Source organism: Diorhabda carinulata, chromosome 1 (assembly GCF_026250575.1).
Source record: "Diorhabda carinulata isolate Delta chromosome 1, icDioCari1.1, whole genome shotgun sequence".
Classification (NCBI taxonomy): Eukaryota; Metazoa; Arthropoda; class Insecta; order Coleoptera; family Chrysomelidae; genus Diorhabda; species Diorhabda carinulata.
In genome coordinates this window covers 30,481,515-30,500,293 of record NC_079460.1, presented here as the reverse complement: position 1 = coordinate 30,500,293, position 18,779 = coordinate 30,481,515, and the positions used below count along the sequence as shown (strand labels likewise).

The 18,779-nt window shown below is 30.5% G+C and overlaps 2 protein-coding genes across 9 annotated transcripts in view; one reads left to right on the top strand and one right to left on the bottom strand.

The window, feature by feature from the left end:
• LOC130899560 (nuclear receptor coactivator 3) overlaps positions 1 to 18,779 on the bottom strand; it is a 414,140-nt gene that overhangs the window by 344,295 nt on the left and 51,066 nt on the right. The window lies entirely within an intron of this gene.
• Positions 7,271 to 9,827, top strand: LOC130899663 (uncharacterized). 2 transcript variants are annotated; one of them, XR_009060051.1, is made up of 6 exons: positions 7,271 to 7,799; positions 8,156 to 8,359; positions 8,448 to 8,756; positions 8,846 to 9,139; positions 9,221 to 9,392; positions 9,495 to 9,827. XR_009060051.1 is itself a non-coding variant. In XM_057809780.1 (5 exons), exons 1-5 carry the CDS (start codon positions 7,517 to 7,519, stop codon positions 9,665 to 9,667), a joined length of 1,263 nt encoding a protein of 420 aa, XP_057665763.1. In that variant the 5' UTR covers positions 7,271 to 7,516; the 3' UTR covers positions 9,668 to 9,827. The 2 variants fall into 2 exon arrangements, 1 of the variants encoding a protein (XP_057665763.1); XM_057809780.1 differs by lacking the exon at positions 9,221 to 9,392.

Below are 18,779 nucleotides of genomic sequence, written 5' to 3'. Positions count from 1 at the left end.
TTCATTGCTACCCGTACGCTTGTACGCCGTAGTTTTCTCTGAATTCGGACTGGATTCTTTGAGGTAACGCGGAACGGTAGGTTGTAGCACACACCTCATATACACAAAAGTAAAAGTGAAGACAGTTGACATTGTGCTTTGGAGGAATCAATTTGTATCACTCTAACTAGCGATGTAATTTGTAATTTGGAATTCTTAGTAAGTTAACAATAATTTGTTTCGTAGTATGTAGTGCGTGTAGTTATTGTTTTAATAATACAAAACTTGTATTTTCTAAATTTCTTTATTTATTTCCAGTTCTTTTACAAACATGACGACAGAGAACGAAAATAAAAGAAGGAAATACGAGCAAGAAAATAGAAGTTTTAATAATGAGTGGGAGAAGACTTTCTTTTTTATTGCCAATAACGGAAAAGCATAATTCTTCGGTCAAAAATTATAAAGCTTGCAATTTACGACGACATTATGAAACCAATCATCCTCAATTTTCTAATCAGTATCCACCAAATTCTAAATTAAAATTAGACAAACTTGCTTCTTTAAAATCAAATTTAAATAAACAACAGTCAATTTTGACGACCTTTAGCAATCAAGCTAATAGTGTGGATGAAGCCAGTTTTGTTATTGCCTGGAATATTGCTCGTGCAAAACGCTCGTATGGAGAGGGAGAGTTTATTAAAAAAAACTTAGAAGATGTAGTTAAAGTTTTAGATCCAAATAATGCAGCATTGCACAAAGTTATTTCGATTCCCATCTCGAGACACACAACCGAATGATGCATAACTGCAATTAATACATCTCTTGAATATAATTTAAAAAATGATTTGGATCAGCTTAGCCCTTGATGAATCGACAGATATCACAGATCTTCTACAATTGGCAGTTTTCATACGTTTTGTTTCACCTGATTTCGTTGTCAAAGAAGATTTGTTAGATTTAGTAGCACTTCAAGAGTCAACGCTCGGTGTCGATATCAAAAATGTATTAGATTCCATAATGAAAAATTTTGATGTGCCTCTTGATAAACTTGTAAGCATTGCAACTGATGGAGCTCCGGCAATGCTGGGTAAAAATGTTGGTCTTATTGGGCTTTTAAGAGATGATTCTCAAATTCCACCGATTCACTGCATAATTCACCGAGAACATCTCGTTGCAAAATATTCAAAATATCCTGATGTTATGAAAACAGTGTTACACATTGTAAATTACATTCGCACTAATGCAAAAAATCATCGACAATGCAAAAATTTCCTTGAAGAATTAAAAGACCAAATGACATTAATTTCTTTTGCATTGTTAGATGGTTATCTAGCTACAACGTATTAAATCGATTTGATTTATTTGATCCGAAAACTGCATTTCTTAAAGAAAAGGAAATAACCTATTCAGAATTAGACGATGTCGAGTGGTTACAAGACTTAATGTTTTTTACTGATGTCATGGAACATTTGCAATCACTCAATTTACAATTGCAGGAGGAAGATAAAATAATATCTGACCTCTCACAGTGTATATTTAGTTTTCAAACTAAATTACGGCTTTTTCAAAAGGACATCAAAAAGAAAACATTTTGCCACTTTCCTCAAATAAAAATAAAACTGTTCCAATATTAAACAAGAAAAACTCAACGAGTATATAAAGCAGCTAGAAGGAATATTGACGGAATTCCAAAACAGATTTCAAGACTTGAAAATTTTGAAATCGTCTCTTGATTTTTTTCTGAATCCATTCGAAATTAACATAATTCAAGATGAGTTTTTCATTTCCAATATAATTATGACCCAAAAAGCATCTGGAGAATTAGAATTAGTAGAGATGCAAGAAAATCAAGCTCTACAACTAAAATATAAGTCGATGCCGATTTTTGAATTTTGGAAATTTGTACCAGAATCGAAGTCTCCCGAATTAAAAAGGCTGCTTGTAGAATTATTTCAATATTTGGAACAAAGTACTTATGTGAATCATTTTATTCTACTTTAAAATTCGTGAAATCCAAACACCGATTAGTATCAACTCACCAGCATCTGAAAGAATTGTTGAGTGCTTTAACAAATTATTCACCAAATTTTTAAAAATTATCAAAAGAAGTAAAATAAATATGTTCAATACAAACATTTTGTACTTTATTTGTATGTTTTCAATAAACATAATTTCTGTAAAAAAAGTAGAAGAAAAAATAATACCCTTTTTGCATACATTTTTAATAACGGCTCGCGAAACATTTCAAATTTTGAAAAATGGCTCGGACTATTAAGGAGCTTGGCCATGTTATAGTTACATTGTTTTAATCAAATTTTTACGTTATAAGAATCTTCTATTACATAACCAAGACATATGTGAAATCGTTAAATTTTTTCTCCTGTTGGTGGTCGTTTGAGATTTATTAATTTTGAAATTAGTCGTTCCATTTAAACATTGAAGAAACGATAAAAAGTTATTTCCGAAGTAATGAATCGCTCTCGGTTCTTTGACGTTATTTATAGTGCATTCTCAGTAACTTCAAATAGAGACCGTAGGCTAAGTAACACCAGTATCAACAACGTTTCCTTTAATTGTCAACAAATATCATTACGTTACATTAGAGAGGAAATTTGAAACGATTGTGTTTGATTTGGTATTTAACTGAACTGATAGCGATAGTTATTATGAAAAAAGTCTTATCTTCTTGCTGTTAGACTACTATCAGATAACAGTACACTAAAGTATAGTATGGATCCCTCGACCCTCAATTTCTTGTTATATTGGAAATATTTAATTTGACAAAACTGGGACTTCTTAAAATTTTTCAAGGAAACAATATACGAGAGCTGATCTCTGTGGAAGGCGAACCTATGACAGGGTGCAAGAGAACACCTTTGTCTAGTTTCCCTCGGGTGTTTCTTTAATCGCCTCACGTAATTTTGGAATTAAATTGGTGAAGTACCTACTTGTATGGCTGCATCATATGAAAAAAAATCCTATAACACGCAAAAATTCCTTTTAGAAACAGCTGATAATAGCTCAACTAATTCAAAGTTTGCATCCCTCTTAGCTATTGCGGCTTTTGCAACGCCGTAAGACCTATGACAGGGTGTTTTTCTTTAATCGCCTCATTTAATTTTGGAACTAAATTGGTATAAGTACTTGTAATTGCACATATGACTGTATCATTTGAGAAAAAAATCCTATAACATGCAAGTATTCCTTTTGGAAACAGCTGATAGATTCCGCCCGTATTCCTGATCCACCAATAATAGGTAGCCGTATTGAATGTCTCGGGTCTGAAATTGTCAAGCAAATTTGTTTGGTCTATACGTATTTTGACCTGAAAAATTTAATAAAATAGGTCTCAGATCTGTAACTGTAATATTTTTTATGTTAATTGACGTAAAATAAAAAAAACTCAACTCCAAAATACACTTTTTTTATGTCCAAATAAAATTTAAGCTATGTAAATGTTGTAAAAAGTGAGTGTAGTATGTCTAAGTGGTTTATGTAAAATTTGCGATAAGGGTGATTCCGTTCTAACTGTGATTTTTTGTATTCAAAATTTCAAGATTTTAAAATTTAACTTTTCTAACTTTTTTATGCATATTATTCATCTATTTTACTGTAAAAATAAAACTCTAAGAGGAATTTACTACAACTTCAAAGTATCACGAGCAAGACACAAATGTCGGATTTTGAGTTCCACGGTACTGACTCATTTATCCACGGTACTGACATGGTAACTTAAGATATTAAACAACAAGTGCATCAATTTTCCTCAGTTTGATCATAAACATTAGAATTTATAAGGTAATTAGTTTAAATCATTTGTTACGACAAAAAAAATTAATAATTTATCGGTAAATTCTAGGAATGGACATGACACGGTACTGACATTCAAGTGATGTAGTATAAGTTTTCTTTAAGTGGCAAGTTATATTGTATAAAAATAATGTTTAAATATCTTAAGAATTATTCAATTAACACAAAATTTTTATTAATTGATTATTAATTAATGACTAGTACAAAAAAACAATACAGGACATTGAATATCACATCACCCATAAATAAAACTTATTATTATTATTTTTATGTTACTAAAATTATTATTATATTATTTTTCATAAGTTTTCGATTTTACGATATATCCAATTTTCGTTTTTCAAGGTATGTGAAATAAATACATCAATTTTGTTCTATCTTGACGCACCTCTATATTAATAAAAGTTTATTATAACTAATTTTTATTTATTATATTTTTTATTGATTAAAATAAATTTTATGACTGTAACAATATTATACCGTTCGGCAAAAAGAGGAAAAAAATAGATTAAGTAATTAGTTGAATGGGTCCATTGACATATAGCGGTATTTTTCGACAAACAAAATTTAGCGCCCTCCTAGAGTTAACCCTTAAACGTGATTGTTTCGTAAGTGGTGAAATATAGTCTGTGAAACTGCTATTTTTCAGAAGCCATAATTAATTTCAAAAAAAACTTTCAGCTAAATAATAAATGAATGAAAACTTATAAGAACATGAAAACATATAATTGAAGGTAACAAATTATACTATTCGTTTATAATGATTTTCAATTATTTATTATAAGAAAATATTTTCAAAACTTTATTTTTGATATGTAACAAATAACAGAAGTAAGAAAACTGAATTGATTATTTATGCAGTTACAACATGTCGATTTGGAACATTGTAAGCACACGGGTTTCCGACAATGTAAACACGAAAACTTCATCAATCGATGTGTTTGTTGTGTTATAGCACACATAAAAACACACTCTACGTTTTTCCAATATCGTATTTTCATTTTCTTGTACGACATTTTCATGGAATTTAACAAGAATAAAAAGGATTGTGAAACGATGTACACGAAACAAGTGTGGCTTGGTAAATATCTTTCTTAATGTCCTTGGACTAATTTTGCTTCTTACTTTCTAGCAAATGTATTTTTTAACACTATGCAAAAAAATATGACTCCATGTACTACAATTACAACGGTCTGCCGATGCACTTTTTCTAATAAGTAGAGTTAGTAGATAAAGCAATTTAAAACAGAAATAACATATTTATTCCATCCACATTACTGGACGAACATCAAAAAAATTGTAGAAAAATCTTATTCAATGATCAACACTAGTGTGAATAGTAAATAACATTTTACTTAATTTTGTCCGCATCTTGTATCTATCTATTATATTTTGGAGTGATAACAATGAAATAATTTTCTAAATTTTTACCATTTTCTCTTGTCAGCAACACCAGTGTAAAGAAATATTTGAACGAACAATGAGAATTTGAATATTGAATTTTCAAATTGATAAAGCTTGATAAAAACCGATGTTTCGTCTTTTATTTAAGACTTTATCTATCTTTTGAAAATTATTGAAAAATCTAATTTTGAAACAGAAGAGACCTAAAATCAAGAACATTTAGAAAACTTGAGTTAGTTTGTAAGTATACAGCTTTCAGTACCAACTTTCCAATTGTATTTCCTCAATTTCAATACTGCTTCCATGTTCCAATAAATTGTACTGCGTACCTACTTGTTATTTATTACATACACTTGATATTTATTACACACATTTGACTCAATGTCCTGTTTGTTTCAAGTCCATATTTGATTTTTTCGGACACTTTCAAATTTAATACTTGTTTAATGTCTATAAAACCGAGGTATACTTTTTGCTTTATTTTCAGTTTTGTCTCTATTATCTGTCTCAATATTAACAATTTTCTTTGTACTTCCTTACCTGAAGCTACTTTGGGATTTTTGTAATTGCTCTCTATTATTTACTGCAGTCTAAGATTCTCTCGTGGACTTTTAGTATCCCGCTCAGCAATATTATGTCTTTATGATTATTGCATTGTGTTTTGTCACCTTTTTTTAAAACGTAAAATGATATTACTCTTCAACCACTTGTTAGTGTTTGTAGAACCCTTTCTCCAAAATTTTTCAATTTATTCGCAATCATTCTGAAAGTAACCCCTGTTTTTCACTCGCAACTTCCACTCTTTCCTTAACTGCCGATTTTTATATTTTTTCCCAGGTTTCAATATCCTCCTCTTCAAATCGTGCACGCACAAAACACCTCTCGACTGCACGTTTGCTGAGTAAAAAGAATAGACCTTTAGATATGAAGCACAAGGAAAAAATGATGAATGTCAGTCGGGAACATCTTTGCATAAATAAGAATATAATCTCAATGCTAAATTCAAACACTTATATTTCTCAAAATTATTGAAGTCAAATTATGAAAAATAACATGTATTAAAATTCTGAAATTAAATACCGTTAAAGTAAATAGATAAAATGCATTAAAAAGACTGTCAGTGACATCCATCGTTAATGCATTTTTTATCATCATGTAGGTGGTCCTGAAATTGATATTGAAGAAAGAAAAATATACTTTTAATATTATTTGTTTATTACGTCTCTTCTTGCCTCTTGCTACGTGGTATGTGATGAGTTTTTATCAAATTATTGGGCCCCATTGATAAGCAAAATTTGTAAATTCCAGTAATTTTCTCTGCATAATTTCAGTAATCCTGAAATACGATCGGTTGTACAAGGAAAAAATTCTGCAACAAGCATATATATAGTATAAAGATGAAACGGAAGAAGATAATGAGAAGAAACAGATTAAAGAAATATGGATAGAAGATTTCGAAATTCTATTAACAGAAGATGAACGAGAGCAAGAAGTTGAGAACGAAGACAAATGTGGGGAACAACAGAATATGATGAAGTACCAACAACGGAAGGGGTCACGAGAGCGTTATGAATGAAGAATTATTAAAATGCGGAGGAGAATAGATGCAAGAAGAGTGGTCAGTTGCTGAAGAAAATATGGAGAGAGGGAAAGAAAGAGAGAGGGATTAACAGTAATGCAGAAAAAAGATGAACGGTTTCCAAAGACGTTTTTATGTACAATACATCAACCCCCGACTAGAATTTATGAGGGGGCATGCCTTATATAGCGTGTGGGCCTCATGTGGCAAATGGGGGGCATGCCGATTGAGGGATTTCCCCGCAACTTCCTCATGAGCACCTCACGGAAAAAATTATAAATATTGAAGTGAGGTATGCCGTATGAGTTTCCCATAAGGATATTATAGGGTAAACCTAACACATATATGGTATTTTAAAGAGATGGGCAATCCCCTCGTCTACCCCATGAGGGCTCGATTTGACAAATATCAAATATACTATTTTTGGTAAAATTAAACTTGTCACAATTGTTACTTTACTACTACTACTACTACTACTAATTGTTAATAGTACAATTGTTCATGAATTGTAATAATTGTTAATCGTTGTCTTATCGGATTTACCTTACGAAATTGCAATATTTTAGAACGTATTGCATAAAGTATATCGTTTATGTACATCGTATTGCGCATGCTCAGGTACACATAGTGTACATAGTACATATAGTTCAGTCGTTCGTGTATACTCTTAACCATATAATTATTGTAGGTTAATAAATAGTGATATAATTAAAATAGTTGATATATTCTCGAAAAATAATCACCATGAGTACTGATAATAGTACATCAAATGATGATGTATCAGAAGTGGTTGCAGATTATAAGTATAGACTAGTTGTTTTTGTTGGTAAGAAAAAAAAAAAAGATATTGACATAGTGCCATCGTCTTGGATTTTTTATGATGAAAAAACAGACACAATCAAGTGCAAATTTATGCCTCCACCATACGATGTAAAGCGATCGGATACGTTATCAAAAATGGTACAGAATTGTGAACAACCGATAAATGATTGGCCAGTTTATTCAGTAGACATCCGAGGAAGAGCTCGTAAGTTGTGAAATTATTCGATTGATTAATTTCATCTCGAATTTATATACTCTGAGAAAATAAGATAAATAGAACAAAGGTATGTTTCTTGTGTTGGATTCATTTTTCTAACAACCTCAATTAAAAAAATATTTCTAGCTTAAAAAAACTTTTAATGTCAATGTCTAACATGATATTATGATTACTATATTATTTTTAGTGATAAAAAATAGTTTTCAATACTGTAATTATTATTTAAATGAAAAAAAACTTTTTCGCAACAATTACAAAAAAACTCCTTTGTTCTAAAATTCTATTTTTTTCAGTTATCATTTTTTATTGATTTTTTTTATTAAGTACATTATTCTAATATTCAGGAACGTTTGAAGAAGCTAATGAATTGGCTATCCAATTGGAATATAAGCCATTTGCTTATTCTACACAAAATGAAGAGACAGCTAAAGTAAAGGCTGCTAATGATGTGCATTTTTTTAAAAATAGAAAAACATTCAGAGATGAATCTTTGAAGATGTTAAATGAAATCAACATCGATTTAGGTGAAAAAACACGTGTGAATAGAGGTAATTTATGATGAAAATATAGATTTTGTTACTTGGAAAACATATATTTGTAAGTACGAAAAGGTGATGATATATTTTAAATTTTTAGCTCAGCCATCATCGCAAAAGTTACCAACAGAAGAAGATAAACAAGATAGATATTATTCTTCCACAGACTCAGACGAAGAACATTGTTACGATGCATCTAGATCAAAAAAAAAGAAAATCATTACCAGAAAAAATATCAAAAGATCTCGCATATCTTCGTCCAGTACATCTGATTCGAATTTAAAAATTGATGAAAATAATCCACAAACACCTAATGTAATGGAAAAGCTAGATAAGAATTGTCAACCAGTATTATTATGCTCGTCAACAAACCAACATTCAATTGAAAAAATCGAAGGTGACCAATTTGGTAGGTATTGAAAGATGAATAGAAACCGCATTATTAATTATAATTATCAACATTTGGGAAACGAAGTATATTCTTTTCTTATGTTACAGAAAAGTTATATCGTATGATTGATGCCCGCTTTAAGACTTTTTCAAATGAAATATCGGAGAAATTCACTAAACTCAATAGTCAATATAATTCATTATCTTTACAAATTGGACAGTTAAGTGGAAAAATTATTGAGATTCAGCATCAATTAACAAAGAATAATATCAATAACACAGATATTGAAGTCGATAGTGATGATGAAAATGCTGAAATAAAACTTCCATGTAAAACAAAAATAGATTTTGATCAGTTCGATGAAAAACTTGAAAAAGATAAGAATTTTCACAAAAAAATTCGTAAGTATTCATGTTTAAAAAAAGTTTTTATTATAATATTAACGATTTGAATACTTACCGAATATTGAATTATACGTTTAGGTTCGGAAATTACTTCAAAAAGTCAATAGACGCTTACCCATAACTAGGAATTTTGGCGAATTATTAAGATATTGTATATCTCGCGATGTAGGTCTCATGTTCGCTCCAGTTAAGACTTCAAAAAAAAAATCACATGTATTCAAGGATACATGTCTTTTTAAAGTTATAAAAGGTTAGTGAAATTAATGTTCAAGTTTCACAAAATGAATACAAATAATTAATAAATATTGTATTTAATATTTATAATTGTCCTAAATTAATGTTTTCTTTTTAGCGACGCTCAGAAAAGTTTTTTCGAAACCAGGCGAAGATGTCCCAGACCAAAATATTCTTGATGCTATGGCTTCAGCTCTACATAATTGTAAAGACTGGGACGGTGGACGAACTGCTCGTTCCAAGAAACCTGCTGAAGCTAATAGTGAAATAGACAATGAGCATTTAGACTAGTATTTCAGATTAGTATTCTTAATTGCGTAACTTTTTTATATAAAGTAAAATATACATTATGTAGTTTATCCCGTGCATTATATTGTATTCTGAAAGTTTGATTTAAAAAATAGTTCTTTATTACTTATTGTATTTTAAGATTGTAATGACTATGAATGTATTGTTTGTAATTGATATATCTATATATATTTTAAAATACATTATTTTTAATGTTGCCAATGAAATTCGGTTAATTTCCCTGAAAATTTTCAAATAGGGTAACAGTTAATTTTCCTTATGAGGTCCACATGCGGTATACATAATGATGCACGAATGAGGCAAGGCGTTATATACCCTTTGTGCGCCCTATGAGGCAGCATCATGAGGTCCCCACGAGGCAGTGTGGCTAGCCTCGTGAGGGCCCTAGCTGAACCCCTCCCAAAATTCTAGTCGGGCCATAGTTAATACAACTAATAGAAATGACCATGGAAGAGCTAGAGTAAGAAGAAAATATGGTGACAGAAAAATTTATAAAAAATAAAGGGGGCAGGCAAGGCGATGTAATCTTATCAATATAACTATAATATCAAAGAAATGTAATGAGAAAGAAATTTCGGAAAAATGAATGGAAAAGCCGCTAATTAGGTATTAAAATTATTGCTGCGTATACAAAGTGTATGAAAGGTAGTAAGAAGACAACAAATATGAGTTTAATGTGGTGGAGAAATTCATGTCCCTAGGTGTAATAATAATGAATGATGGATTTAGAACAAAAGAAGAGATGAGATATAAGCAGTGAATACATCATTTGGTGCAAATAGAAAAATATTGATGAGCGAAGAAATAAACGAAACTTAATATATATAAAACAATGAGAAGACCCATCATGACTTATGTTGCTGAGACAATGAGTATGATAAATAAAGAGGTCGAAATGATACTGATAATGGAAAGAAACTCCGTGATAAGTTTTCTTTCCTAAATATGGCGCGGTATTTATCATATATTTTATTGAGGAATCACAAGTCATTACAAGCTTCAGTCCACACTTAGACAGTTTGTTAGAAATATACATTCTGAATGCACATCGACCACGGAAACCTAACAATTGTTCATCAATTGTAATGTAGGACGTTGGTGTGTATGAAGTTTTGAAAGTAGATATCAAAATATCCCAAATTTCTATAAATGGCGTAAATGGATCTTTTCGTAATCTTTCTTGTCAAAACATAAGCAATATAAGAGAAACCGAAAACGAGAGCTACTCATTGTTGCCCAGTACAAACTTCCCGGACTTGCGGTCAAATAACTGCTTGGTATATATGGTATATACGCATATGATTGTTTCTCATAGCAGCTGTAAGAATCAATAAACCCAACAGAGCCAGAATTTCATCTTTATATGTTTCGTCGATTAATCTTTGGCTGATTTACACAAAATTCCTTGATTTGTAAATTCAATTATCCCAATCGGCCCTGGGATAAAATGAATTATATTTCTTTAGATACCCTTTTTGATTGTGACGGTGGTCGGTGGACTGTGCTTATCTATGCTTATTTTTACCATTCAATTGTATTTTGCCAGGTTTTCGACTCTACAATTTCATCATTTGAATCAATCATTTCATCTTCATCTTGAATAAAGTCATCTACGTCCATAAGATTTGATCTTATGTTGATCTTAATGTTATTGTCTTATAAATCATTACTATCATCAGAATCATTTATTGAATCATCATCATCATCATCATCATCATTCCTACCATTCATTATTTTTCAAGAAGTCGATTATCTCTATATTTTGATGTGATTGCCATTTTTTGCATATCACTTGAAAAATGGAAATATTATACTCCTCACGCCAAAATGCAAAATAAACACTTATCTTTTACTGAAAAAACAAAAAAATAGTGTTCCCTAAACACCAGACCGTCGTAATATTTACGAGGAATAGTCAATAACCCTAAATTGTGGAACTCAAGAAACATTTACAGTACAGTAGCATATAATTTCCCAGAAGCAAAGAAGCTACAGAAACCAGCAGGCTGCTGCGATACAGAAATTACTGGGGAGGGGTAAAATTGTACGCGCGTTCATAAATATTACGACGGTCTGGGTTAAAGAAGTTCGGAATGAAGTTAATGTGATAAAAATAATAAGAAATGCAAGAGTATAAATTAAGAGCTGGAGGCTCCGCAAAGCTCGATACATATATTTTATATACAGCAGCAGGTAGATGGAAAATCATTCAAGTCGTAATAATTCCCTTGGAATACAATCCAATGAAAGTTTATACATCAAGAGAAATAGTAAAGCTCTCAAATTTACTGAAAGGCAATTCGTGGATCTTATTCATAACATAAATGACCTAAAACTGCTCTGGTTTTCCTAGAACATAGCTATGAGATTATAAAAATTACATTTTATGATGCCAATATTCTTGTCACATTCCATATAGGGAAGTCCTCAATATGAAATTTATTACACGTTTCAATAATTGCAGGTGTTGTTCATAAAATAAACACATAGGATCATCAAAATTTCTTTTCTGTCAATCAGCTTAATCACAAAAACGCTCAGATGCTCCATCCTCATTATATCAAGTTAAGTATAAAATGGTGAAGCAAGTAAATAACTTCATCTGAGTCTTTTTTCGCTGAAATCTATGGAAATAGATGAAAATATCCCCTTGACAGAACAAGAATATTGGAAGAATACATAAATAATTGCCATCTATAGTACACACAACTCGTTGTTATATTTGGCAGTGAAATATTTCTCTGGTAATATTTCTGTTTGTCTGTCAATTTCATTATTTGCAGCTAATTATCTTATGCTTTCATAGTATTGATATTATATTTCTTGAATTTGGCTCTGTATTTTCAAAGTGATAACTTGTAATTAGGATTTTTCCTCAAATACTTTACATCAAACTCTAACAAACGTTGTTTTAATACTGACAAGGTTATTGTTGTGTCTTATAAAGGCACTCCACAACCTCTTATTCTCAATAACAACCCAATAATGGAAATTGATTAGGATTTGGGGTGTTTACATTGACGACTCTAACCATTTCTGTCCACACAACAAGTATTTATTGCATTACAGCTGGACGATAGAATTCGGTATAGAATCAACGAACATCACGATATGCCACTATTCTACCCTGACAAAATATCTAAAATGGTGATAATTTTAACCTGAGTAGATGATTTAAGTGATTAGACGAATGCAAAAATTAACATTCTGTTTTCTTAAAAAGTTTTCTTTTAGAACTAATTTTTCTATAAACATGGTCAAAAACAAAAAGTTAATATTATCATATGACCATAATGTTGCTAATAAATCACGAACTAATGTTACTAACTATATATCATTATCATGAGGAAAGTATACAAAATTTTAAATTGGACAAACGTCTACCAAATGAAAATAACTCACCAATTCTAGTTTGTTTAAAATTGAAATTGAAAGTGTGTATGTATCTACAGTAAGTAAAACATGTGGGCGTGTGAGACTATCACATCAACTGATGTGCTATGTGGAGTATTTTCAGACGCTAAAATAAACTTCACGTGTGCAAATTTCTACGACAGAAGTCAAGATTCGTTAAAAATGTACATGTAATTATTTAAACAAGGATCCAAACTTATATATTTCTACGTAACCATTTCCTGCTTAAGTCAAGAATGGTTATGAGAAAAAATACTGTCACTTTTGGAGGACAAAGAATATTTGAATTATTAATAGTTAAGAAAATGTTGTGAATTTTATTTTAATCTTTGTCAGAAATCGGCAATAAAAAATACAGTAATAGAATTTTGTGTACATATTGTCCAATCTAGGGGCAAGCTAGGCAGATGTTTTCTAGAAATTAAATATGTTTTAGATAACAATCAAAATGGAATATCAAACTGGCTTTTGGAAGTAACAACATCGCATTGCATACTCTCTCGATTTTTCATATACCCTTGAACTTATGTAGATAAATCATTATTTCACAGCTCCAATATTCATAATTAATTACTTAGAACAAAGATCGAAACAGTCGAGAAAGTTCCGTTCTTATTTCACACTTTTCACCATATCTATCAACTCCAAAATTCTTCTAATGAATACCTCTTTTAGATTAGTTTATACTTTAAAACAACGTGAATGATACTAGCTCCGTCCAGTACCAAGCTCCGAGGAAATCAGAATTTCCCTAATATCTTCAAATTGTCATTAACAGCAAACTCCTTTACAATATGTAGTACGCAACATCTCCCACTACTTTCTGTTTCGTCAGCGTTTGTTGCCTAATGTTATTTATTTTCATGTGAATTTTGGGCAAAAAACCTTAAAAGTACGTAAATCTACATAACGATAACGATAGGTATGTTAAACTTGATTACTATAATTTTTTGGATTCATACGATATAAAGTACGGGGAAAAAAATAATGGTCTTAAGAAGGATTCTATAAATATCGATATATTCCTAATACCGACCACTGGTCAACATGAGGGGAATTTACAGGTTATATTAAAACATTAGAAAATTGATTAGTGAGTTGTTATGGGATAGTCTAGTCAACAAGTTCAAAAGCGTGAAAAATATAAATAAAGATACTAAAAATATAAGCGATTCGAAATCACCTCTACAAAAATGTTTTTGAAGGATTTTGGCGCAGGTAAAAATTTGCAATTGCAAAGTTATTAACGAAAAACAAAAGAAGAAAAAAAAATGTATTTAGATTTTCGTTAATAACTCGAAAAATATTAGTATTTGAGAAATTTTGAAAAAAGCTCCTCAAAATGGGAGGAAATATCCGACAAAGTCCTGACTTCCGGACCTCTATCTCTATTATTTATAATTTTGATTTGACGTTAAAAATAGGGCTCTTATGATTAGTCTGTTGGTGACAGTTTTTTCCACTTTTCCAAAAATTTCTTGAGATGGTCTTTTATTCCAGGCGCCTCATATAGTATAGACGCTGAATATTTCCTGACACTTAACTCAGTTTCCGATAATTTGTGTTGGTACTGTTCCTTAAAGTGGCAGAAAAATAACGAAATTCAATACAAACATTTGTCATTCGCACCAGAAAAATTGCAAACATACTTAAAAATTTCTTAATATTTCATGTAATTACTTAAAAAGAAAGAAAATTATATTTGAGGCCTACCAAATCAAAACTTGTAACATCGATTTTGGGGTATTTTGCACAACTAGCTATAAACCATAACGTCGTTTTTTAGTATTTCTTATGACTAATACCTATAACATTAAAAAGAAAGGTTGGGTGATTTGTACTTGCATTTAAAAAACGGAATAATAGTTTGAATAAGCAATACACACAAGTCTGGTCACAGTGTCACTTTAGTTTATTTAGTTTAGAGATAAGGGATTAGTTTTGCCAAATGGAATAAACCAAGCGTTTATTAAAAAAAAACATAATGTAATGAAATTATATTCTTAGATCAATACCTCTTCGGATTGTGGCGTTCTTAGTTCACAAGTCTTCCTCGATCTCCTCGATAGTATCTGCTTGACTAACTAAGCCTTGTCTTTCTTGCCATTTTTTTCCGAAATGAGTAATTTTTCAACCCCAACTAGCTTAGATGGTTTTACTGGAACTCCCAGAGAAAAGCTGGAGCTGTTTGCCTCTTTCAAAGCTGGTTTAGCTGTTACGATATATGAATTATAATAAAAATTCTCACATATTGCTACCGTTTCAGTTTTTGATAAATATGAATCCTTTGTCAAGCGAAAACCGCCATAATCCAACCGGTTTAAAAAAACGCTTAATTTCCAATCCATCACTAGATAATTATTCTCCAAGATAGCAAGAGATACCAGGTTCTTTAGAAATATCCAAGAATGTTTTGGTGATCGTTGGCTATTTCTTTAATATCTTTTTGATTTCTCCAAAAACTCTGTTTGGAGATTGAAACGAATGTTCTGCTATCAGAAAAAATAACTCAATAGTGGTTATATTAGAAAAGGCATTTCGAGACAAACAAAAAAATATGATAGCAGGCCAATCATAGTTGAGTTTCGGTTCTGTTTCTTACATCAAAAATCACTAATTCTTATTGAATATTATGAGAAGTCAGTATTTAAAAGAATTCTGCTGAATCAATTTCGTTTGAACCTTTATGAAACTGATGTTCCATCCAAGTAATAATATATACAATGTTATTGCTCATGTTTGATGTATCTCAATTAATAATGTTATTAATAAGATCAGTTCTGCTATGATTGTGATATTTCAGATGTAGAATTAAACGGGATATAGCTAATTTTGCTACTTTCTAAATTCGCCTACTGCAGAGAAAGAAATAAGAGTTAAATAATGCAATATCTGAGTCAATTTTCATAAAATGTGGATAAGAGGAATTATGTTAGGCCTCAATTGACAGGTAGATACACTTTTAGTTTGGTGTTGAGATATTATGTGTTCATATGGATTTTTATTTTACTACATTATTTAATGAATTGTTTACGAAACGCCTATTTATTGTTATAATCAGTTCTTTCAGGAGCATCAACTTCTAATCATATGAACCTTAAATTATGCATCAAATATTGTGAGACGAGAACATTAGAATAAATAAAAATTGTACAAATTATTAATTGTAATAATGTGTCAAATCTTGTGTGATTTATATTTTCATGTAGAACATTATAAAATTGCATTAACTAAATAGTAGATACTCAAACAAGTAAAGTCATACATCAAATTTATTGGAACATTTGAAATTAAAATATGAAAATAACACAACTAAAGTGCATTGATGGAGCCGCCTACTACGCACACAAATCACCTGCGCAATCCTGGCCATCATACTGTACGATCGTAGGTTGAAAAAAAAATAATCCCGTACTTCCCGAGGACAATTTCAAATTATTAATAGAATTAAAAATCAGAAGAAAAATTAAACTTTTTGAACAAACATTTTGTTTGCTTTTGTACATGGTGATCATAATCAATCCACTGTCTTGTTTCAGGTCAATTAACACATGAGCTTTTCTGTAGAGACTCAATATCACCCACAAAATTATCATTGGATGAAACTTAACATAGGTTCTTTCTAAAATAATGGACATTTGACGAGAAATTGATATTTGAAATTCTACAAAATTGAGTTATTCGAACAATTCTATCATTTCATGTTAACATGGGATATTTAGTTTCATCCAGAGGTTGTTTTACTTGCAGAAATATGAGGTTTAAAATTATTTTAAGAAACTTTCAATAATAAAAAAACAGTTTTAGCTAAGTTGGCATTTCTGGAACTGTTGGTAATATTCATACTGATCACACTGTTCACGCTACCACTATACCAACACTGACAATAACACGTGTTTCGATAACCAAAATATCGTCTTCAGAGACTGAATGTGAACTGAAGAAGAAATATTTGTTATCGTAACGCGCGTCAGCCAGCGTAATAATTGATAGAGTTGGTGTGCTGGTAGTGTCAACAGGGTGATAAATATCTAATTTAACTCAAAAGACTTATCTTGTTCACGCTTCATTTAAGATAAAATATTTATCGAAATTGCTTTGAAAGATTTGCAAAATATATGTTAAAAAAAAATAAAAAAACACCCTTTTAAACTCTTCAAACTAAACAAATGAAAATAATTTTTTTTAAATAAGCTTAAAATAATAGTGAATGAAACATACTAGTATTATTGTGAAAAAAGCGTCGGGTGCTGGATAAACGAGAAAATGTTCTACTGTTTGGTACCATAGAATGTTTCTACAAGTTCTATTCATTAGTATTGTAAATCTCCAACAGAGGGTGCACGGATTTCAAATTCTTCTCGAAGAATATAATGAAATTTAAGGTGTTTAATTCTAAAGTAAAACTGATGTAGGTAATATAGTAAATCTCCAACAGAGGGCAGACAGTTGTAAAATTTGTTTGGATACAAAGAGAAAATTTGTGATAATTTCTAAAAAAAATTTACTGAAAAAATATTTTGTTACAGCGTTAACGGGATTTGACCCTCGACCGACGAATCCAGAGGTTGACGTCTTAGCCCGCTCGGCTTAAGATCGCAATTAAAATGGTGGAATTTACTAACAGTAATAACCACAAAGGAGAGTTACAAACAACTGAACGAGCTCACACTTACATACAGGTGATGCTGATATGAACATATTAATAATTTTGGACATTATTTAGCTGAAAGTGGTGGATATTGTTATCATATGAAAGTTTGGTTTTGGAATTTTCTTTTCATTTGATTTTGTAAAATCCACTTTTATCCTATTCTGAGAAAAATATTCAACAATTTTTCTATTTAAATTATTCGTGTCATGTCCTGTCACAAATAATTTATTAACTTCTTATTTTGATACTAATCGCTTTCAACTAGTGTACTAAAAGATTGGAGTTGGAGTGGAACAGTTCAGTTCTATTGAAATTTATACTGGTAGGTCGGAAGTAAGTTGGTTAAGTGTTTACATTGAAATTCTCATGTTCATTCATTTCAAATACCGATATCAGCAGAAATATTTTCATATCTATTAAAGTTTTGGAAACTCTAGTCCAAAACACTTATTTGAGTGATTACATGACATTCGATCTTAAATTTGGTTTTCCATGTACACGAAATTTTCATTACACAAGAGTATTTAATCTGAAAACCGCACATTCCAAAATATTGTTTGTATAATAGTATAATAATTGAATGTGTCTGGAAACCAGAAATCATTTTCATAAATAGCTTTAAATAAATACGCAAACCAGTATGGTCGAAAAATGGAATATTTTTTTTATCTCGGATATTTTTAATTATTCATTGTTATTAGATACTATAGTATGAAATTTATTAATAAATTACTGACTTCTTTTTCCATTTAATTCTCTATCTGTTTATACCAAAATGTATAAAAGTGGCAATAATACGACATAGAAAATGACAGATTTGAACGATACATTATTTGTTCACAAGGGTCACCCTATTATTAATCATAAAATACATCATATATTTTTCAAAAAAAGTCGCTCTTTGTATTGGTTGGTGTAGATTTGATACTTCTTGTTAAGAGAAAATTCCAATATTTAGTATATATGTTTAGTCTGCCACTATTTACGGCGTGTTTATGCATAACTTCGTTCAAGACCCATTTTTAT